General features: G+C 55.6%; 2 protein-coding genes across 3 annotated transcripts; one reads left to right on the forward strand and one right to left on the reverse strand.

Annotated features, from left to right (window-relative positions):
- Positions 1–1,789: 1,789 nt before the first annotated feature.
- TRIM72 (tripartite motif containing 72) lies at positions 1,790–11,919 on the reverse strand. The gene is made up of 7 exons (XM_047779989.1): positions 11,655–11,919; positions 10,814–11,210; positions 7,264–7,359; positions 6,923–7,153; positions 6,723–6,745; positions 5,120–5,238; positions 1,790–3,982 (listed from the first exon to the last, which is right to left on the reverse strand). The coding sequence occupies exons 2-7, from the start codon at positions 11,201–11,203 to the stop codon at positions 3,405–3,407; spliced, it is 1,437 nt and encodes a 478-aa protein (XP_047635945.1). The 5' UTR covers positions 11,204–11,210; positions 11,655–11,919; the 3' UTR covers positions 1,790–3,404.
- A 6,323-nt stretch (positions 11,920–18,242) lies between these two features.
- Positions 18,243–19,580, forward strand: LOC125127255 (apoptosis-associated speck-like protein containing a CARD). Of its 2 annotated transcripts, XM_047779990.1 has the most exons (3): positions 18,244–18,589; positions 18,818–18,877; positions 19,219–19,580. In XM_047779990.1, the coding sequence occupies exons 1-3, from the start codon at positions 18,316–18,318 to the stop codon at positions 19,473–19,475; spliced, it is 591 nt and encodes a 196-aa protein (XP_047635946.1). In that variant the 5' UTR covers positions 18,244–18,315; the 3' UTR covers positions 19,476–19,580. The 2 variants fall into 2 exon arrangements, with proteins under 2 accessions (XP_047635947.1, XP_047635946.1); XM_047779991.1 differs by lacking the exon at positions 18,818–18,877 and having other exon boundaries at positions 18,243–18,589.
- Positions 19,581–19,835: the final 255 nt, after the last annotated feature.

Genomic DNA, 19,835 nt, shown 5'->3' on the forward strand with positions numbered 1-19,835 from the left:
TCCAGCATTGCCGTGAGCTGTGGTGTAGGCCGGAGACTACAGCTCCGATTGGACCCCTAACCTGGGAACCTCCATATGCCGAAGGTACAGCCCCAAGAAGCAAAAAAAAAAAAAAAAAAAGTCACTATACGAGGAGTCTCTGACCAAGGATTGACCTCCGTGACTGCTTATGTCAATCCCTGACTTTGGCAGGGCGGTTACAACACTAAGCTGGACAGGGACGGAAACACATGCTCCTTTGCCACCCCCCTCCCCCCACACTGTTCCCTCCACGGTTTTCCTGCCACCAGCCCTTTGTAAGCAAGATGCTTCCTCATAATCGCGGTTGATGCCACCCAGAGCTCAGCCCATCAGTTTCGTATGCCTTTTTGTTTTTGTTTTTGTCTTCTTTGCCATTTCTTGGGCCACTCCCTCGGCATATGGAAGTTCCCAGGCTAGGGGTCAAATCGGAGCTGTAGCTGCCGGCCTACACCACAGCCACAGCAACACCGGATCCTTAACCCACTGAGCGAGGCCAGGGGTCGAACCCACAACCTCATGGTTCCTAGTCGGATTCGTTAACCACTGAGCCACGACAGGAAATCCCAGATGCCTTAATACATCTCTCCTGTTACTCACTTGGCCTTGTGGGTTCCTAACAGAGGGAAAGCCATTCCTGGTGCCGAGGGGTGTGACGTGGGGGGTGCGGGGCCAGAGTGTAGACATATGTGTACAAGAGGCAAAGATGATGCTGTGCCAGAGATTTGGGGCTTCCTCATGCAGCCCACTAGGAGCCTTGGAGAGTTTTGAGCAACTGAATCATGTGACCACATTTGGGTTTTTAGCAAGATTTGAGAGGTCCAGACTGAAGACTGAATGGGCAATGAGAGGTTACTGCCCGGCTATAGGTCACACCTCTCTTTGCAGATTTCATGAGGAAGGAGTCAGAATATAACTGTTTTTTATTAACGCTGCTGGATTTTACAACCAAAGAATCCTTTTACTTGCTATTTTGATTTTCTAGCATGTAAGAGATTTTCAAATTATTTTCCCCTGGGTCCCAGAGCCAGGCCTTCCCAAGAAGCACAGCCAGGAGTGCACCCCAAGCCAGACCTCACGGCCTTTCTTACCTGCCCACAACCTTCCAAGAAAATTCCCACATTGGCATCTGTGGCCAGGGGCCCCAGGTCCTCTCACACTGGTGACAGCGAATGGACCCAGGCCTTCATTCCCCCTTAGGGAAGGGCAGCAGTGCCTGTCCCACCTGCCTGGATCCTCAAAAGCCTCCCCCTCCAGGGAAGAGGGTCCCTCACTCTTGGCCTCAATAGTTTCTCCAGAGCCCAAGACATGGGCCTTTGAGCTTAAAAAAAAAAAAAAAAAAAAAGTTGGGTCTTGAGGAGACAACTCAGGAGGAGGTGATGATGAGGTGGGGCCTTCTCTTCTCCACGAGGGCCCAGGGAAGGGCATCATCTCTTTGTTGGCACTTGTGGGTTTTCCTCCACTTTTACTTTATTTTATTGTCTTTTGTCTTTTTAGGGCCGCACCCCCTGCACATGGAGGTTCCCAGGCTAGGGGTCTAATGGGAGCTGTTGATGCTGGCCTACGCCACAGCCACAGCAACGCGGGATCCAAGCCTCATCTCCAACCTACACCACAGCTCATGGCAACACCAGATCCTTAACCTACTGATAGAGGCCAGGGATAGAACCCGCGACCTCATGATTCCTAGTCGGACTTCTTTCCACTGAGCCAAGATGGGAACTCCTTTTCCTCGACTTCAGAGAGTAAATAAACATCCTCGGAGGCAAAGCACAGTATGTTGGGGGTGAGTTTATTCACCCAGCATAAGCAGTTTAAATGCTCTCTTGTGTGGAGGAAGACATTGAGGGCTTTCTATGCCATGTGATAATTGAATCCCTGTAACAGACAGCTGGCTGAATGAGGATGGCTAAGTTAGCAGTGCTTCAGGTGGGATCCTGCTTGTGACCTGCAGCATCAGCATCACCCGGAAATTTGTTAGAAAGGCCCATTTTTGGCCTGCCCCCCACCTACCAAACCAGAAACCCAGAAATCTATGGGTTTTTTTTTTTTTTTTTGTCTTTTCTAGGGCCGCACCCGAAGCATGTGGAGGTTCCCAGGCTAGGGGTCCAATCGGAGCTGTAGCCACCAGCCTACACCACAGCCATAGCAACATAGGATCCAAGCCGTGTCTGTGACCTACACCACAGCTCATGGCAACGCCAGATCCTTAACCCCCTGAGCGAGGCCAGGGATCGAACCTGTAACCCCATGGTTCCTAGTCAGGTTCATTAACCACTGAGCCACAATGGGAACTCCAGAAATTTGTGCTTTAACAAGACTCTGCTAGGTGCTCTGAAAAGGCATTTCATTGTTATTTTGGGCACACAGAAGTTCTCAGGACAGGGATCGAATCCTCACACCACAGCAATGACAATGCTGGATCCTTAATCAGCTGAGCCACTAGGGAACTCCCTAAAAAAGTGGGGGGGGTTGTTTCTTTCTTTCTTTTTTGGGCCGCACCGGTGGCATATGGAACTTCCCAGACTAGGGGTCAAATCGGAGCTGCAACTGCCCGCCTAGGCCACAGCCATAGCAACACAGGATCTGAGCCTCGGCTTGTGGCAATGCTGGATCCTTGACCCACTGAGCGAGGCCAGGGATTAAACCCACATCCTCATGGATACTGACTCTCTGAGTCTCAGTGGAAACTCATGAAAAGGTGGTTTGTTTTGTTTTTGCTTTTTGTCTTTTTAGGGCTGCACCCACAGCATATGGAGGTTCCCAGACTAGGGGTCAAATCGGAGCTACAGCTGCCGGCCTACTCCAGAGCCACAGCAATGCCAGATCTGAGCCGCATCTGCAACCTACACCACAGCTCACAGCAACACTGGATCCTTAACCCACAGAGTGAGACCAGGGATCAAACCCATGTGCTCTTGGAAAGTAGTCAGGTTCATTACCGCTGAGCCACAGTGGGAACTCCTGAAAAGGTGGTTTTGATGCATGCTCAAGGTGGGGAACCACCAAGTGGAAGGCCTTTTGCTCTGGACCCTGCCCTGAGGCCCCTGAGGCAGGAGGGCAGTGTGAGGCTGCAGGGGCTCCTCCCCAAGCCCCCTTTCCCCTCCCTCCCTCAACCTGTTTCCTCCCAGAACCCTCAAGACTCCTGGTTCCCAAAGTGGAGTTTCCCCCTGGACCTAACTTGAGGTCTCCCTTCCCACCACCTCCCCAACCCCTGGCAGGCAGTCCCCTATTGTGCCAACCCCCAACTTCTCAGCACGCTGGGAGTCCCCTGTCCCCAACCCCCTTGGCCCTGCCTTCACTCCCCGCGCCCCACAACCCCACCCCACCTGTCTCCTTCCAGACCAGCAGGACCCTGCACCCCTCCCCAAACCCCAGCGGGCAGCTCAGGCCTCCCCGCCGCTGTCGGGCCCCACCAGCAGGAGCGGCTGAGCGTTCTTGCCCTTGTCGTGCCAGCACACGTCGAAGAAGGGGTACACGGGGCCCGGCAGGCGTTCGTGGAAGGCGAAGAGCAGCTCCAGAGCATCGGCGTCGCTGGCGTCGTAGAACGAGAGGACGCCGTCCGCGAAGCTCAGGTAGATCCCGATGCGCGACGGCCGCCTCTCCGGGGTGCGCAGGGCGCGCGGCTCCTTGGCCTCGACGTGAGCCTCCAGGATCTTGCCCTCGCGCAGCCCGAGCAGCCAGAGGCCCTGCGAGGGCACGGCATGCAGCCGGCCGCGGCGACCGGCCTGGGCCCCGATCACGCCCAGCGCCCAGCGCGGCTTGTCGCCCACCTCCACCTCCCAGTAGTGCTCGCCTTCCGACAGCAGCTGGTGCGTCACCACCGCCACCGCCTTGTCGAACTGGCGCGGGTCCTCTCCAGCCGGCGGCGCCTTCTGCTCCGAGCACTCCACTCGGCGGCCGGAGGCCGACAGCACCAGGCTCGGGTGGGCCGTGCTGGGGTCAAAGGTCAGCTCCTGCATCGCTGTGGGAGGGAGGAGGGCTTGGCTCCCGCGCGCCTTCTCCCGCCCCCCTCTGTGGACCCGCTTTGCCGCCTCTAATCCTCGCAGCACCTCTGAGAGGTGAGCCCCTCTCTGCTTCCTGGCTTGGGCCACCGAGCTGACCTCTCTGGGCTTCTGTTTGTTCAGCTGTAAAATGAGGCCGTCATCGCCTCCTTCCAGGGTTGGGGGGAGGATGTAGTCCATACCAGGCATGTCACTTTCCATCTAAGGCCCCAGCGCAGGGGACAATCAGGAAGCCTGGTCCTGGGCCAGCTCCTCCCTCACCTCCATCGGTCTTGACCCAGTCTCTGGGCTCTAGTTTTGTCTTGGATGAAACAGAGGACCCTCCATTCCCACCAATGGGGTCTGCACCAGCCTTGTGTGTGTGTGTGTGTGTGTGTGTGTGTGTGTGTCCCCTAGAGCGCCCCCAACTGTAGCTCCAACATGCTCTACCTTTTTTGTTATTGTTGTTGTTGCTTTTTAGGACCTCGTCCGAGTCTAGGGGTAGAATCAGAGCTGCAGCTACCGTCCACAGCCACCCCAGATCCGAGTTGCATCTGTGACCTACACCACAGCTCACAGCAACACGGGATCCTTAACCCACTGAGCAAGGCCAGGGATCAAACCACATCCTCATGGATACTAGCAGGTTCGGAACCTCCTGAGCCACAATGGGAACTCCATGCTCTAGCTCTTGAGCAGAGGAGGCTGAGCCCCTGGGCTTCCCCAGCCACAGGCCAGAGTCAGTGTCTGACCCCAGGGTTCCAGCTCTGCAGGTCCTCAGCCCCCAGTTAGCAGGGATTATCATCACCATCCAGCAGGGGCAGGGACAGGCCAAGGCTCACACGGGGCTCAAGCCCAGAGCCCAGCCTCCTCTGGGCCAACGGCAGCGGCAGCCTTCCAGTAAGCAGTGTTCTCTCCCTGTCAGTCACCCATCTGAAACCCCACGCCCTCCAAGGCCCTTCTCTGAGCACAGGTTACAAGGTGCAGGGAAACCCCAAGGGAAGGGCACCGTGGGCACCTTCTTGGATGACCAGAGGGGATGGGGGGGCCCCTGGAGGGGGGGCTCCCACCAACCACACAGTTACACACACAAACCCAGAGGGAGCCCCTCCCAGTACCTGGCATCAGGGCCCGGAACATCTTCCTCCACACCTGGAATTTGAAGTCGTCTGAGATGACAGGCAGCTGAATGTCCAGACGGGCAGGTGGGGGCGACTCTGCCAGGATCTTCTGCAGCCTGGGGGGCGGGGAGGTGGGGGGAGGTGAAAGGACTTCCTGGAGGAGGGAGGGAGGAGGGGGAGGGCAAGCCACGTACCCAGGCGCGAGGAGGACGGGGGCTGTGGTGGAGACCTAGGCTCTCCCCCGCATCCCACCCTGGCTTAAAACTCCTCTGTGGGCGGTTCAGTTGGGGAAGATGAAAAAATTGCAGAGCTGGATGGTAGTGATGGTTGCACAACCACGTGAAGGTACTTAATGCCACTGGACTGAAAATGTACACAAACAAATGGCTAAAATGGTCATTTTCATGTTATGTGTATTGTATCAGAATTTTTTTCTTCTATCTTTTTAGGGCCACACCTATGTCATGTGGACATTCCCAGGCACGGGGTCTAATTGGAGCTGCAGCTGCCAGCCTATGCCACAACCACAGCCACACCAGGTCTAAGTCACCTCTGCGACCTACGCTACAGCTTGTGGAAACACCGGATCCTTAATTAACCTACTGAGCAAGGCCGGGAATTAAACCTGAATCCTCAAGGATACTAGTCAGGTTTTTGTTTGTTTTTTCAGAATTCCCGGGCCGGTGATCAGATCCAAGCTGCAGTTGAGACCCGAACCACAGCTGCAGCAATGTGGGATCCTTAAAGACCCACTGTGCCAGGCCGGGGATTGAATCCTAGCGCTCCCAAGATGCCACCAAGTCTGTTGCACCACAGCAGGTACTCCACTAGTTGGGTTCTTAACCTGCTGAGCCACAACGGGAACTCCTTACCAGGATTTTTTTCAAAGGCATCAGTTGCTTTAATGTCCAGCTCCTGCGACCTGCACAGTGCGGCCCCTCCTGCCCCAGCAGCTTCCCCCTTCCCTCCCTCTTAGCACCCTTTGCCCTTGCTGGTCCCTCTGCCTGCAATGCTCTTCCACCAATTCTGGGTTTTTTTTGGGGGGGGCGGTTGTGTGTGTTTTTAGGGCTACACCCAAGGCATATGGAGGCTCCCAGGCTAGGGGTCGAATCAGAGCTATAGCTGCCAGCCTTCACCACAGCCACAGCAACATGGGATCTGAGCCGAATCTGTGACCTACACTACAGCTCACGGCAACACCAGATCCTTAACCCACTGAGCGAGGTCAGGGATTGAACCCACATCCTCTTGGAATCTAGTCAGGTTTGTTAACTGCTGAGCCACGACGGAACTCCCTCCACCAGCTCTTCACCTGGCCAACTTCTGCTCATTCCTTCAGCATCCAGCTCTAATGCGCACCCCTCCGGACAGCGACCCTGCCCCCCCGCCCCACAGCAGCACTGAAGGATGCCTGTGTCCCTGCCCATGGCTGCTGCCAGCACCAGTCTGCGAGGCCCCTTTGGAGAAGGACAAGTCAGTTTGTTCGTATGTCCACATCTAAGGGATCCCAGAGGATGGAATGGGAGCAGAGGGTGAGCCAGCCAGCATCCCTGGCAGACAAGGACAAGGTGGGAAAGGGGCAGGGCCAGGCTGAGCTCACCTGCTGGTCACCAGGCAGTATTTCTGGAAAGAGAGAAGAGAATGGAGATGAGGTAGGCTTTGGGGACAGGGGTGGCGCGCACCCCTCCTCTGTGCCTGGTGCCTGGTCCCTGGACCTCAGAGACAAAGTGACAATGGAACGAGGTCTCAAGGGCCTGAACCCTGGCTGCGGGGCAGAGAGGAAAGCCATCCAATGCTCACCATGAGGAACTCGGTCTGTGGCTTGTCTGCCACCTCCTCCAGCACCTTCTCCATCTGCCGCAGCTGCTCCAAGTAAGACTTCAGGCTCCCCAGCTCCCTCCGCAAGGCGACCCCCGCCTCACCCCGCACACGCTCTGCTTCTCGGTCCAAAGAGCCCTCCAGCGCAGCCAGGAACAACCGCATCTTGCCCAGCTGCTCCCCCACTGCCCCCCGGAACTGACGCACTGTCTCCTGAGGGGGAAGACAGGCAAAAGCATTTGGCTGGGGACCCCCAGCCTGGACCCCCACACACACCAGCCCTCCCCACCCCCACCCCACCCCTGCCGCCCCAAGCCCCTCACCTCCACTTCCACCAGTTGTTGCTCCAGCACACCCACGCTCTTCTCCTTCCGCATACACGCCTCCTGCAGCTGCAGCTTCTGCTGCGGGAGCTGCGTCTGGGGGTGAGGCATAAAGTGATGTTGCAGGAGTTCCCGTCATGGCACAGCAGAAACGAATCCAACTAGGAACCAGGAGGTTGCGGGTTTGATCCCTGGCCTTACTCAGTGGGTTAAGGATCCTGCGTTGCTGTAGCTGTGGTGTAGGCTGGCAGCTGTAGCTCCAGTTGGACCCCTAGCCTGGGAATCTCCATATGCTGCAGGTGCGGCCCTAAAAAAGCAAAAAAAAAAAGCGATGTTGCAGCCCACCTCTCCCACCAAAGCCATACCTCTCCGCCTTAACCTGCCCCCTCTGGCTCAGCTTCAGTGCCAGCTCCTCTTCCAGCCAGGCTGGCACCCTGCCATTCCCCAAACACATCTGCTGGTCTCCAGCCCTTGCCAGTACTGGTTCTGATGCATAGATGCCTCCTCCTCCCAGTGGCTGTCAAGTCCATCCTAGCCTTGCCTGCCCTGATTCTATCCCCTCAGCAGACAGTGCTGCCAGCACAGGTCGCTGTGAGGATGACGATTTTAAATGTGGTTTGGCCTCCTCCACTGGAGTGCTAAGGGCTTGGCACACAGCAGGTTTCAGAGGCGATGTAGGATGTATAAAGAAAAAAGGCAGGAGTTCCCACTGTGGTACAATGGGATAAGCAGTATCTTGGGAGCACTGGAACTCAGGTTCGATCCCCGGCCTGGCACAGGGGTTAAGGATCTGGCGTTGCCACAGCTGTGGCTTCGTTCGAGGCTGCTGCTCAGATCTGATCCCTAGCCTGGGAGCTCCATATGCTGTGGGGTGGCAAAAAAAAAAAAAAAAAAGAAGAAGAAGAAAGGCAGCCTCCTCTTATTTCACCCTAAAAGCTGAACCTTAGCAAAATACCGTAATTGGCCTCCCTGTATACCAGTGGGTTCTGGGGGTAGGCGATTAAACAAAAGTGTCTTCTGCAGGGACGAACCAAACATCTGTGGGCCAGCTCCTACTCTAGGTCTGTCCCGTTGTGACTCCCGAAATGCCAGTGGCAAGGAGTTCCTAATACCACTAGCCAGGGTGTTCCCATTGTGGCTCAGTGGTAACGAACACAATTCGTATCCATGAGGACTCGGGTTCAATCCCTGGTCCTGCTCAGTGGGTTAAGGAGCCGGTGTTGCCATGAGCCGAGGTCTGTAGGTCACAGACACAGCTCAGATCCTGCATGCTGTGGCTGTGGTGTAGGCCGGCAGCTCCGAATCAATCCCCAGCCTGGGAACGCCCATGTGCCGCAGGTGTGGTCTTAAAAAGAAAGAAAGAAAGAAAAAGAAAGACCACTAGCCAAAGCCACTGTTTGCTGGGAGGTGCCAGCTCTGGAATCAAATCAGTCCATTCCTGCCTCCATGGCTTTCAACACTTTTCCTCTTCCACAGAATGGGAACAGTCACCCCCACCTCCTCCTAGAGGACACTAGGAGACCCTCTAGGCACTGTTTGCTGATGAGTACCCCCCCACACCGGCAGGAGCCACAGAATCAGACTGTGGGCGCTGGTGGCCAGCAGCCAGGTCAGTCTCCTCCCAGGACGTCCTCTGGGGCTACAAGCCCCTCCTGCTGCAGGCTGTTCTCAACCCTCTGAAGGTCATGGGTGACAGGACTGAGCCACGGGGACCAAGCATGACACCATCCTGGCTGTGCGAAGGCAGTTGGAACCCCCCATAGTGGAGGGAGGGGGAGCTACTGCGAGGGCACAATGGGGGACGCAGCATGGGAGACATTCAACCACTCTTTTTTTTTTTTTCTTTTTAGGGCCGCACCCTTGACATATGAAGGTTCCCAGGCTAGGGATCAAATCAGAGCTGCAGCAGCCAGCCACAGCCACAGCCACATGGGATCTGAGCCGCGTCTGCAACCAACACTGCAGCTCAGAGCAACCACCAGATCCTTATCCCAGTGAGCAAGGCCTGGGATCGAATCCACATGCTCATGGATACTAGTTGGGTCATTAACGCTGAGCCACAGCAGGAACTCCCATTCAACCATTCTCGAGTCTTGGCACATGGTCTCTGGACCCAGCCCCCCTTCCTCGCCAAGGACCCAGGCATCCACTGCTGCTCCAGACTCCCTGCCGGCCTCCTCCTTCGGGCTCCTCCCAGGGATACCCCTTCAGAACTCCACTAGCCCCTTCCTTCAGGGTGAGGCTGATGCAGACCCTACCCGGCGACTCAAGACTCCGGGGCCACCCCCTGCCCAGTTCCATTTCAGGGACTCCATTCTCTCTTCACAGATAAAGATGGACAATGCTGGGAGTTCTGAGGTTATCGGCAGATGTGAGCCTGAGTGCAGAGGACTCCCAGGAGGAGGAAACACCTCCCTGGACTAGGAGACCCCCAGCCAGCACCAGACTGGACTGGACAAGGGCAGAGCAGGGAGACTGGTAAGGTTGGGCTCCTCTAGTAGGAGTCTGGGGACCTCGAATACCAGCCTAAGGACAGAGATCTCCACTTCCTAGGAGTCTGGGGGCCAAGGAGAAGTGCCATGCAATGCTGATGTCTGTGCACAAAGATTACCTGCAGAAATGGCCACCCCCATCCCAACAGCAGCCTCGAGAAGATAACTGCAGCTTCGTGGCAGAGACCACAGACAGAGGACTGCTGCATGCCGCCAAACCCCGCCTCCTCCCGCCCCCGCACCTGTTGTGTATTTTTCCAACAACCCTACAAATGCTTCATGACAGACCTCCTTCAGCCCGTGCAGACACATACCCTCCCTTAGCTGTGACTGTGAGGAGCCACATGCATGACAGCCGAAGCCAGTATGGGCCTACGGCTCCATTTGCCAGTGGTTAGGCGTCTTTGCTGGGCACCCGTGGGGATCACAAAGCTGCGGGTGCGCACAACTGTGTGTGGGCTCTGGAAGCATTTAGAACTTCCAGCTCCAACCACAAAAACAGCCTGGACTTGGGTCTGGGTGCCAACCAGGGCCTACGCACAGAGGTGTGTGCCCAGGCGTGCCTTGGCCCCCCCCAGGCCCCCTTGGGTTAGGCTCCATCTGGTGACAGGGTTGACAGGCCCATGCAATCCCCTGCCCAGCAGCTGGTCCGAGTGTTGGTGGGCAGGAGCGGGGAGTGGGGGAGCCCCCAGGCAGCCCCACCCCTCTTATCTGGGCCTGAGCCCTGCAGCCGAGCCTGCGCAGGCACCGGCTCAGTCCTCCGCAGTTCTGCTCTGCAGTTGTGCCCCCGCATCTTCGGGCGTGCTCCAGCGACCGCACCTGCCCCTCTAAGGCCCGTCTCCAATCTCTTCAAGGCTGAGCTCTCCTTCAGGCCCCGCCTTCAGCTCCCCAGGTCCCCTTCCCCTAGCCGCCCCGCCCGCGTCCCCCACAACTCCAGGCGCTCTGGGCCCTGAAGTTCAGAGGCCAAGTGGTGGCAGCGACCTCCAGATCAGCCGGGCCCAGGATCGGCCCCGACCGTTCCAGCGATCCCACCCAAACCCACCCTCCAGGACCCGCACCTTAAGGCGCGCATGGGCTTCGGCGGCGGGCAGCAGGCGGTGGCCGCGGTGCGAACCCAGCGAGGCGCAGACGCCGCACACAAGCACGCGGTCCTGCTCGCAGTAGATGCTGAGCGGGTCTAGGTGCTCCTCGCAGTGGCCCTGTGGCACCTGCGCCAGCCCCTCCACCAGGCGCGCCAGCTGCTGGTTGGTGCTGAGCGCCTGCGGCCGCGTGGGTGCCTGGCAGCTAGGGCAGAGCACCGTGCCGTCCGCGGCTGGCTCCCCTGCCACGCGGCCCAGGCAGGCGCGGCAGAAGCTGTGGCCGCACTCAGCCGTCACCGGCGCATCGAACAGCTGCAGGCACAGCGGACAGGACAGCTCCTGGTGCAGGAGGCCGGGTGCAGCTGACATGGCAGACCTGGGGAGAGGAGAGGCCAGTCAGGGAGGCTAAGGGGGGCCTCCATCCGGCCCTGCCTGGCCCAGCCCAGCAGGGAGGAGACCCTGCCTATAAAGGCCTCTCATATCACACAGGCAGAGACTCCAATTCTGGCCAAAGGGGGTAGGGGACTCTCTCTGTCCCACGGGCAGCCTCAACTGTGGTTCTCAGTCGGAGCCCCCCAAATAGCCCCTATCAGGGGGCTGGTCCCAAGCCCAATTCCTAAACCCAAGGCTGGGTCACAAATGGTTTCACCTGTCCTTCTCCTGACCTAGCCCCAGGCCTGAGCCCCAACCCCAGATTCTCCAGGGCCTCTATCCCCTACCTCCGTCTCAATTCTCCAGGACCTGAAGCCCTCCCGTCCCCCACCCCACCCCCCACCCCCCCGCCACCCATTCCTAGGCCCACAGGACCCACAGGACTCACAGGTCTGGTTGGAGACGCTGGGCAAAAAGAGACTCCCCAAAGGCCCAGTCAAGGTCAAGCCAAACCGCAGGGGGTGGTCAGAACTGTATCTGAAGACAGACGAAAGGCAAGCAGCAAGCTCAGAGCCAGGACAAGGGACACCACGGGTGATGGGCACACAGTGAGTAGTAGACAGACCCTCCCACGAGCCCTGGCCCCAGGACTATATTTAGCTGCCCTGCCCATCCCCTGCCATCACTTCTGGAAACCCTTCTAAAACCAGTCTAAAAGCGAAGACTAAGTAGTCATCCGACAAGCATCACATGTCAAGGCCACCTGTCCTGGCCCATCCCGATACCCTTTCCCCTGCCCAGCCTGAAGCCAGAGCTCAGAGCCAGCAGACAGACAGGGCCTCTCAGATCAGGGAAAAGGCAGAAACAAGATTGGAAGGCGTCTCCCCTTTCTCTTCCACCTCCTCACTCTCAGTTCTCCCCTACACTCCCGTCCCTGCCTATGGCCCCTTCCCCACCTTGTCACCCACATATTCCCCAAGCTTAAGGCTCTCCAAGGAATTCCCATCGTAGTTCAGCATAATGAACCCAACTAGTATACATGAGGACACAGGTTCAATCCCTGGCCTTGCTCAGTGGGTTCAGGATCTGGTGTTCCCGTGAGCTGTGGTGCAGGTCGCAGACGCAGCTCAGATCCCGAGTTGCTGTGGCTGTGGTGTAGGCTGGTGGCTACAGTTCCGATTCAACCCCTAGCCTGGGAACCTCCATATGCCACATGAGCGGCCTAAGAAATGGCAGAAAAAAAAAAAAAGAAAAAACAAACAAACAAACAAAAAACCAAAAGTCCTCATACTCCATTCACTCCTTCACCTCCCATCCCCCCACTCCGGCCTTGGCTTTTGGCACCTTCGGTCCCCTCTGCCTGGAACACTCTGTGAAACTTGTACCTTGTGTGCCTGCTCCCTTTCCTCCCTCAGATCTCCACCCCATGTCACTTTTCTCAGCAAGGCTTTTCCTAACTCCCGGATTTGAAATCTCACACCTCTTTATCCCGCTTTCTTTTTCTCCATAATGTTTAGCACCTGACTGGTATCCTGAGCTCAGGTCAACACCGTATACTTAACCCACTGAGTGAGGCCAGGGATCGAACCTGCAACCCTCATAGATACCAGTCAGGTTCATTACCATTGAGCCATAATGGCAACTCCAAGGTCTTCTTACTCCAGCATTTTGGGAAGTAAATAAATCTCGCCAGGAGCCAGATGGGTCCTAGCCTCTGCTTTTATGACTTGTCTCCGAGTTCTAGGGCTCATTCCTTCTTGAATGCTCAAAGTTCCTGCATGTTGCATGCTGGCCTGCTTAGGAGGCTGCTCCGGGCTTCCTGGCACCTTGGGGGCTTGACCTAGGAACTTCGTTCAGGCTATACTCACTTAGGCCTCTCAGGAAGAGATAAGAGAAGTTTAATTACTCTTTTGGATCACGGCAATTAACTATATAAATGAACTACAGATTTAATTCTCCTGGTTATTCGAAAAATCTTAGGAGCTGAGTCTCACATAGAATTTGACCTTCTTGCAAACGAGTTACACATAAAACCATGTTCACAGCTGTGCCAAAGCCAGATCCTTAACCTACGGTGCCTGGGCAGGGGTGAAAGCTGCGACCAACTGGTCCTGTTTCACCACAATGGGAACTCCATCCCTGATATGAATTTAGATTTTTTTTTCTTTTCTTTGCTCTTTAGGGCCACACCCATGGCACATGGAAGTTCCCAGGCTAGGGGTCTAATCGGAGCTGTAGCTGCCCGCCTACACCACAGCCACAGCAACACCAGATCCAAGCTGCGTCTGCGACCTACACCACAGCTCAGGGCAACGCCGGATCCTTAACCCACTGAGCAAGGCCAGGGATTGAACCCGCACCTCATGGTGCCTGGCCGGATTCGTTTCGCTGTGCCATGACAGGAACTCCTAGATTTGATTTTTTTTTTTTTTTTTTTGCTATTTCTTGGGCCGCTCCCACGGTATATGGAGGTTCCCAGGCTAGGGGTCTAATTGGAGCTGTAGCCACCAGCCTACGCCAGAGCCACAGCAACGCAGGATCTGAGCTGCATCTGCAACCTACACCACAGCTCACGGCAACGCCAGATCGTTAACCCACTGAGCAAGGGCAGGGACCGAACCCGCACCTCATGGTGCCTGGCCGGATTCGTTAACCACTGCGCCACTACGGGAACTCCCCTAGATTTGATTTTTGATTAAATATTTTCTCGCATGTCTTACCTCAACTGAGTATCTTTCCAGTATCAACTCTCTGGTGTTTACGAAACCTCTTACATCACTTTTTACATTTATATGGTTTCACACCAGCGCAGACTCTCTGATGTCGAAGGAGGTGACGGCTCCGGTGAAAGGTTCAGCCTTACCAGAAGCAACCCCGAGAAATCCAGGGAAGTTCCCCTTCCCCAAACAGGAGGCAGATGGGGGGATGAGAGCACATCTGGAGCTGGTCCCTAAAACCATGAACCACTTCACTTAGGCTCAAAAAGTCAACATCCTGGAGTTGCCGTCGTGGCACAGTGGTTAATGAATCTGACTAGGAACCAAGAGGTTGTGGGTTTGAGCCCTGCCCTCGGTCAATGGGTTAAGGATCCGGTGTTGCTGTGAGCTGTGGGTATAGGTCACAGACGTGGCTCGGACTAGCATTGCTGTGGCTGTGGTGTAGGCCGGCGGCTCCAGCTCCAATTAGACCCCTAGCCTGGGAACCTCCACGTGCCGCAGGTGCAGCCCTAGAAAAGACAAAAAAAATAAATTTAAAAAATTAAAATTTTTTGATTGACATATAATTGATTTACAATGTTGTAGGTGTACAGCGAAGCAATCCAGTTATACACATATGTATGTACATATGTATTTTTTTAGATTCTTTTTCCATTGCAGATTATTACAAGATACTGAATACAGTTCCCTATGCTACACAATAGGTCTTTGTTGGTTACCTATTTTACAGTAATACATCTTTTTAGAGATAACTTTGATCTCTTCTGAGTTCAGAGTTTACAGTGTGCTCATAGAGCCACATCCACCTGCCAGGTGTCACTTGTCCTCACTGACCTGGCCTGAAACCACTGCAGGAGTGAGGCTCCCACTTGTATGAGGGGACACTCCTGCACTTCCAGCCCCTTGTCCCGTGGCTCTCTGTGACATTGCACTGAAGTGCTAGCACTTGCTCTGAAGTATGTCAGATGGAAAAATCACAGCCTGGGTCTTCGGAGTCTGTCCAAATGCGTGTGACCAGGAATGCGATTGAGGTTGGGTGCTAGGGGCTGGCTGGGCCCAGAAGCAAGGGTCCTGGGTGGTGATAAGCAGAAAGAAGCGAAGGGGCACCTTGTCACACCATGACACACCTCCTCAGTTTCCTCACCTCCAGAAAGCCAGGTGTGAAAAGCCCAGCTTCTCTTCCTAGTCATGACACACACTCCTTCAGGTGCAGCTTCCTGCAGCCCCAAAGTTCCAGTGAGACACATTACACTGCTTTTACCTAACCTCATCCAGATGAGATGCAATCAAATGGCCATATGAATGGTCAAGGGAATCCCTGCTCCTTGTAGAGCCGAATCAGGTGACTGTTTTTTTAAATTCCATGGATCGAACACCCAAAGCTTCTAAGATTCTAATAAAAGTGAAATGAGCAGGTTTCTATGACTCTAGAAGTCTACTGTCATTGCATAAGGGCTGATCGAGGCTGGATCTGTGCCCAGCCCTTTCCCAGGTGCTGTGGATCTGAAAGGGCCCTCCAGGAGCCCGCAGTCTGGTGGGGAAGGCAGAGTGAACAGACACGCCGTATGATAAACGCTGTGATCGAGGCATCATGGGGGCATCCAGTGGACATGGCCAAAGAATAATTCACTTTGCACAGGACAGAAAAGTCAACAGGGACGAGCAGAGGCCAGACTCAGGAGCTAGCCAGACAAGCTGTATTTTCCCTCAGCTACATGACCTTGGGCGAGTACTTCAACCTGAGCCTCAACCTTCTCACTTGCAAAACAGGGCTAAAATTCCCCATCCCACAAGGACTGTTTTAAGGCTTAGAAATAATGCATGTGAAGGATCACAGTCCATCTAGAGGGGCTCACTTCTTAATTTCTTAGAAAAAGCGACCCTTGGAGTTCCCATCATGGCTCAGTGGTTAGTGAGCCTGACTAGCATCCATGAGGATGCGGGGTTGTTTCCCAGCCTCGCTCAGTGGGTTAAGGATCCAGCGTTGCCGTGAGCTGTGGTGTAGGTCACAGACACGGCTCCGATCCCGCATTGCTGTCTGTGGTGTAGGCCGGCCACAAGCCTGGGAACATCCGTATGCCATGGGTGTAGCCCTAAAAAAAAAAAAAAAAAGGAAAAAAGTGACCCCTGATGCACTCTGGGGGACAGGCAGGAACTCACCAAGCAGACCAGGAGGAATGACAAGTCAAGCAGAGAGCAGCTCCGCATGTGCAAGAGCCCAGAGGCCAGTGGGGCAGAGGGTGCTGCAGAGGAAGCTAGCAACGGCCTTGAAGGCCAAGCCAGGGAGCTCTGACTTGATTCTGAGGCACTGAGGGGTCACAAGTTTCCAAGCAGGGGAGGGACAGGATGTGGGTGTGTGGGCTAGGAAGATGAAGCCTTCTAGCACAGTGCACAAAGGGAGATTCTGCAAGGACCAGAGGCACCGCAACAGCCATGAGCCAGGAAACACTGGCTGCTGGACTGCAAGCACCACCCATGGTGAGGATGTCGACACACAGGACTACCCCAACACAGGATGGGCAGCAGGGCCCTGCTACTCTGCGGGAAGTTCTTGGCTCCAATGTATTGCAGGTAACACAGCCTCAGTCATTCTTTTGTTCAGCAAATCTCCACTGAGCACCTACTAGGTCCCAGGCCCTCTCTTGATGCTGGAGTCAGCACTGACCCAGACAAGGTCCCTGCCCTCCTAGACCTCACATTCTACAGGGGAGGCAGATGCCAATAAATAAATAAATGTCTAGTATGTCAGGATCACATCACTAGAAGGAATGGTGATTGTTATAACCCAGGTGAGAGAGAAAATGAAGGCTGCCCAATACCCACCTAGGAAGGAGAACCAGGATCCAAACTAGACTGTACACATAGCTTCAAGCCCACGGTCTTTCAGGCTAGGGGGTCCAATCGGAGCTGTAGCTGCCACCTACACCACAGCCCCGCAGCCACAGCCACACAGGATCAGAGCTCCGTCTGCCACCTACACCACAGCTCATGGCAATGCCAGATCCTTAATCCATTGAGGCCAGGGACCAAACCTGTGTCCTCATGGATGCTAGTCAGATTCATTCCTGCTGAGCCACAATGTGAACTCCCAGAAACTGCCACTTTTTGAAGAGCTTATATGTAGGGCACACACTGGCATCTCTCTTGAGCCACAAGACCCTTCATCCGTTCTGACCCCACAAGAACTGAGCACCTACTACAGGCCAAGTACCACTCTGGATCCTGCAGCTAGAACCATGATCTGGACAGGCATATCCAGACTGTCAGAGAAGACTGATGCTAAAGAAACACATTTACCATTTGTCCTAAGTGCTACGAGGGCTACAAATCAGTAGCAGGTGTTTTGAATTGAAGGGATTCTCAACCTGGCCTCCCAGAGGAAGTAACGTTTAACTTAAGACCTAAAGTCTCCAGTCTGTCGGGCAGAGGGAAGAGAGCAGCAGGTTGAGGGAACAGCATGAGCAAAGCTTTGAAGCAAAGGAGCCTGGCCTATTTGGGGAACTGAAAGGACAGTGAGGTTGGAACTCAAGAGACTGGGGGGAGGAGGCAGGATGTGGTGCAAGACAAGGCTGGGGAGGTCCACAGGTGGACCAGCCAGGCTTCCCAGCTGTGCTCAGAGCCAGGATTCTAGGCAGTCTGGCCTCCAGCACCAACCCACATCACTTCTCATATGTGGGGTCAAGCCACTGGCCCCAGAGGAGCTATCCACGACTCCCCCTCCAGTTGAGGATTTTCTTAGCCATTACAAGAGTCACTTATCACTTCCCAAGAAATTCAGCTCCTGGGGGACCAAATCCTGGCCCTCCCTGGAAGCGTCTGGCAGGGTTTCAGGTGCCATCAGGTAGCCCGTGTCATGGGGGACCATTTACTAAGTGGATGAATATTATCCCCACTTGATAAGGAACCTGAGGCTCAGGGAGATAAATCACACACTCATCTCTACCCCTTTTTTACACTTTACTTCTCCCAGTTATGTGGAACTTGGGATGCACGGTTCTGATTCTAAGATCCTATGACACGTGAGACAATGCCAAGGTTCAGAACTCAGAGACCTGAGCTACAGCTGCAAGATTCTAAGCCTTGGTGCGCCAATAAACCAGGTTCCTGACCTGTGCTGGCGAATGCAAGCCTGAAGAGGCAGGCACCACTCGGCCCTTTTCCACCCAGGTCTCCTGGGCCCCACCTTCAGCCAAAGGACATGAGCGGGGCGCCCCCAAATGGCCAAGAGTGGATGGGAAGCGGCAGGGTGATTAGGAGCCTTACACTAAAGCGATGAGTGGGGGCAGAGGCAGGGGTGAGAAGGCGGGGAGTTCCAGGTCCCGCCCCGGAGCAGACTTCCTGACAGACACCAGATGCCCTGGGTGAGCAGCAGCCGCTGTGAACGGCTGAGCCATGGGGTGCACGCGCGACGCCATCCTGGATGCGCTGGAGAACCTGACAGCCGACGAGCTCAAGAAGTTTAAGATGAAGCTGCTCTCAGTGCCACTGCGTGAAGGATATGGGCGCATCCCACGGGGGACGCTGCTGCCCCTGGATGCCATCGACCTCACTGACAAGCTCGTCAACTACTACCTGGAGGAGTACAGCGCTGAGCTCACAGCGCTTGTGCTGCGTGACATCGGCATGAAGGAGGTGGCGGAGCAGCTGCAGAAGACCCTGCACAAGGGTGAGCAAGCCCCCTCCACACTCTGCTGCAGAGGTCCAGACCCCACCCCTCTTCCAGTATCCCCTGGTCTGCACCCTCCTCCCAAGCAGTTTGCCTCTAGGGCACTTTCGCTTCCTGTTCCTCTTATCTTTCAATCAAAGTTTCTCTGTTGCCCACACTCAGTACTGACCTTGGCAGGTGCCCCGGCCCCAAAAGGCTTGGAAACGAGCTTAACTGATTTTCTTACAGGCCCTGGAGCCAAGCCAGCTGGGATCAAAGCCCTTCCCCTGAAAGCAGACAACAAGCCAGGTGAAATCTTCACATCCAACTTCACCTGCCTGGCCCCACCCCACCCCACCCCAGCACAGCCTATCTGCTGTCCCAAGGCCAAGAGCACCCGGAAAGTCCAAAGCTAAGCGAACCCTTCTCCCAGGTCTTCTGGGGCCAAGCCTGGTGGGGACTAGAAAGGGAGACTGAGTCATCCTCATCCCCGTCTGGGGAGGAGTCCCCGTGGGCTGCCCACCTTGAGCCCAGCCCTTAGGATTGGATTCAGGGTCCTCTGGATAAAGCAAGGTGTTCAGGAGGGACAGACCCCAGCCCCCACCTTGGATGCCAGCTCATCCCCCCTCCTCCCTCCCTTCCCTCCCCAGCACTGCACTTCGTGGACCAGCATCGGGCAGCCCTCATCTCAAGGGTCACAGACGTGGACGGGGTGCTGGATGCCCTGTACGGGAAGGTGCTGACGGAAGAGCAGTACCAGGCAGTGCGGGCGGAGCGCACCAACCCCACCAAAATGAGGAGGCTCTTCAGCTTCACTCCGGCCTGGAACCTGACCTGCAAGGACCTGCTCCTTCAGGCCCTGAAGGACACCCAGCCCTACCTGGTGGCCGACCTGGAGCAGAGCTGACGCGGCTTCCCCAGCAGCGGCCCCACCTACAACCCCTGGTAGTTCTGGCCAACTTACCTGGAGTCTCTGATCTTGTATACACAATATATGAAAAACCAGCTTGGAGTTGGCGTTTTCCTACTTCCAGCCTGGAAGCACATGCAGAGCTAAGCTACATCCTCATGCCGCAGAGCCTCGGGGGGAAGCTCTAATCTCTGCCTGTTCCCGGGCCTGCAGGCTCCCCACACTCTTCCTTCCTCTCCCAGTCACCAAGGAATCCTCCCTCATTCCTCACTTGGTGGCCCCTCCACTGCCACCCCAGAGGCTTTGCCCTCAAGACCCACAGTGAACACAAGTCAGCCTTGCGGCCAAGGTCCAAAA

This window comes from Phacochoerus africanus, chromosome 5, assembly GCF_016906955.1.
Source record: "Phacochoerus africanus isolate WHEZ1 chromosome 5, ROS_Pafr_v1, whole genome shotgun sequence".
NCBI lineage: Eukaryota > Metazoa > Chordata > Mammalia > Artiodactyla > Suidae > Phacochoerus > Phacochoerus africanus.

Excerpts from the sequence above, each read along its gene's own strand:
- LOC125127255 (XM_047779990.1), top strand. The coding sequence starts at position 18,316 with ATGGGGTGCACGCGCGACGCCATCCTGGATGCGCTGGAGAACCTGACA. Across the intron at positions 18,590-18,817 it reads GCAGAAGACCCTGCACAAGG|GCCCTGGAGCCAAGCCAGCT; the intron begins GTGAGCAAGCCC and ends ATTTTCTTACAG. Across the intron at positions 18,878-19,218 it reads GAAAGCAGACAACAAGCCAG|CACTGCACTTCGTGGACCAG; the intron begins GTGAAATCTTCA and ends TTCCCTCCCCAG.
- TRIM72 (XM_047779989.1), bottom strand. The coding sequence starts at position 11,203 with ATGTCAGCTGCACCCGGCCTCCTGCACCAGGAGCTGTCCTGTCCGCTG. Across the intron at positions 7,154-7,263 it reads AACAACTGGTGGAAGTGGAG|GAGACAGTGCGTCAGTTCCG; the intron begins GTGAGGGGCTTG and ends CTTCCCCCTCAG. Across the intron at positions 6,746-6,922 it reads CACAGACCGAGTTCCTCATG|AAATACTGCCTGGTGACCAG; the intron begins GTGAGCATTGGA and ends CTCTCTTTCCAG.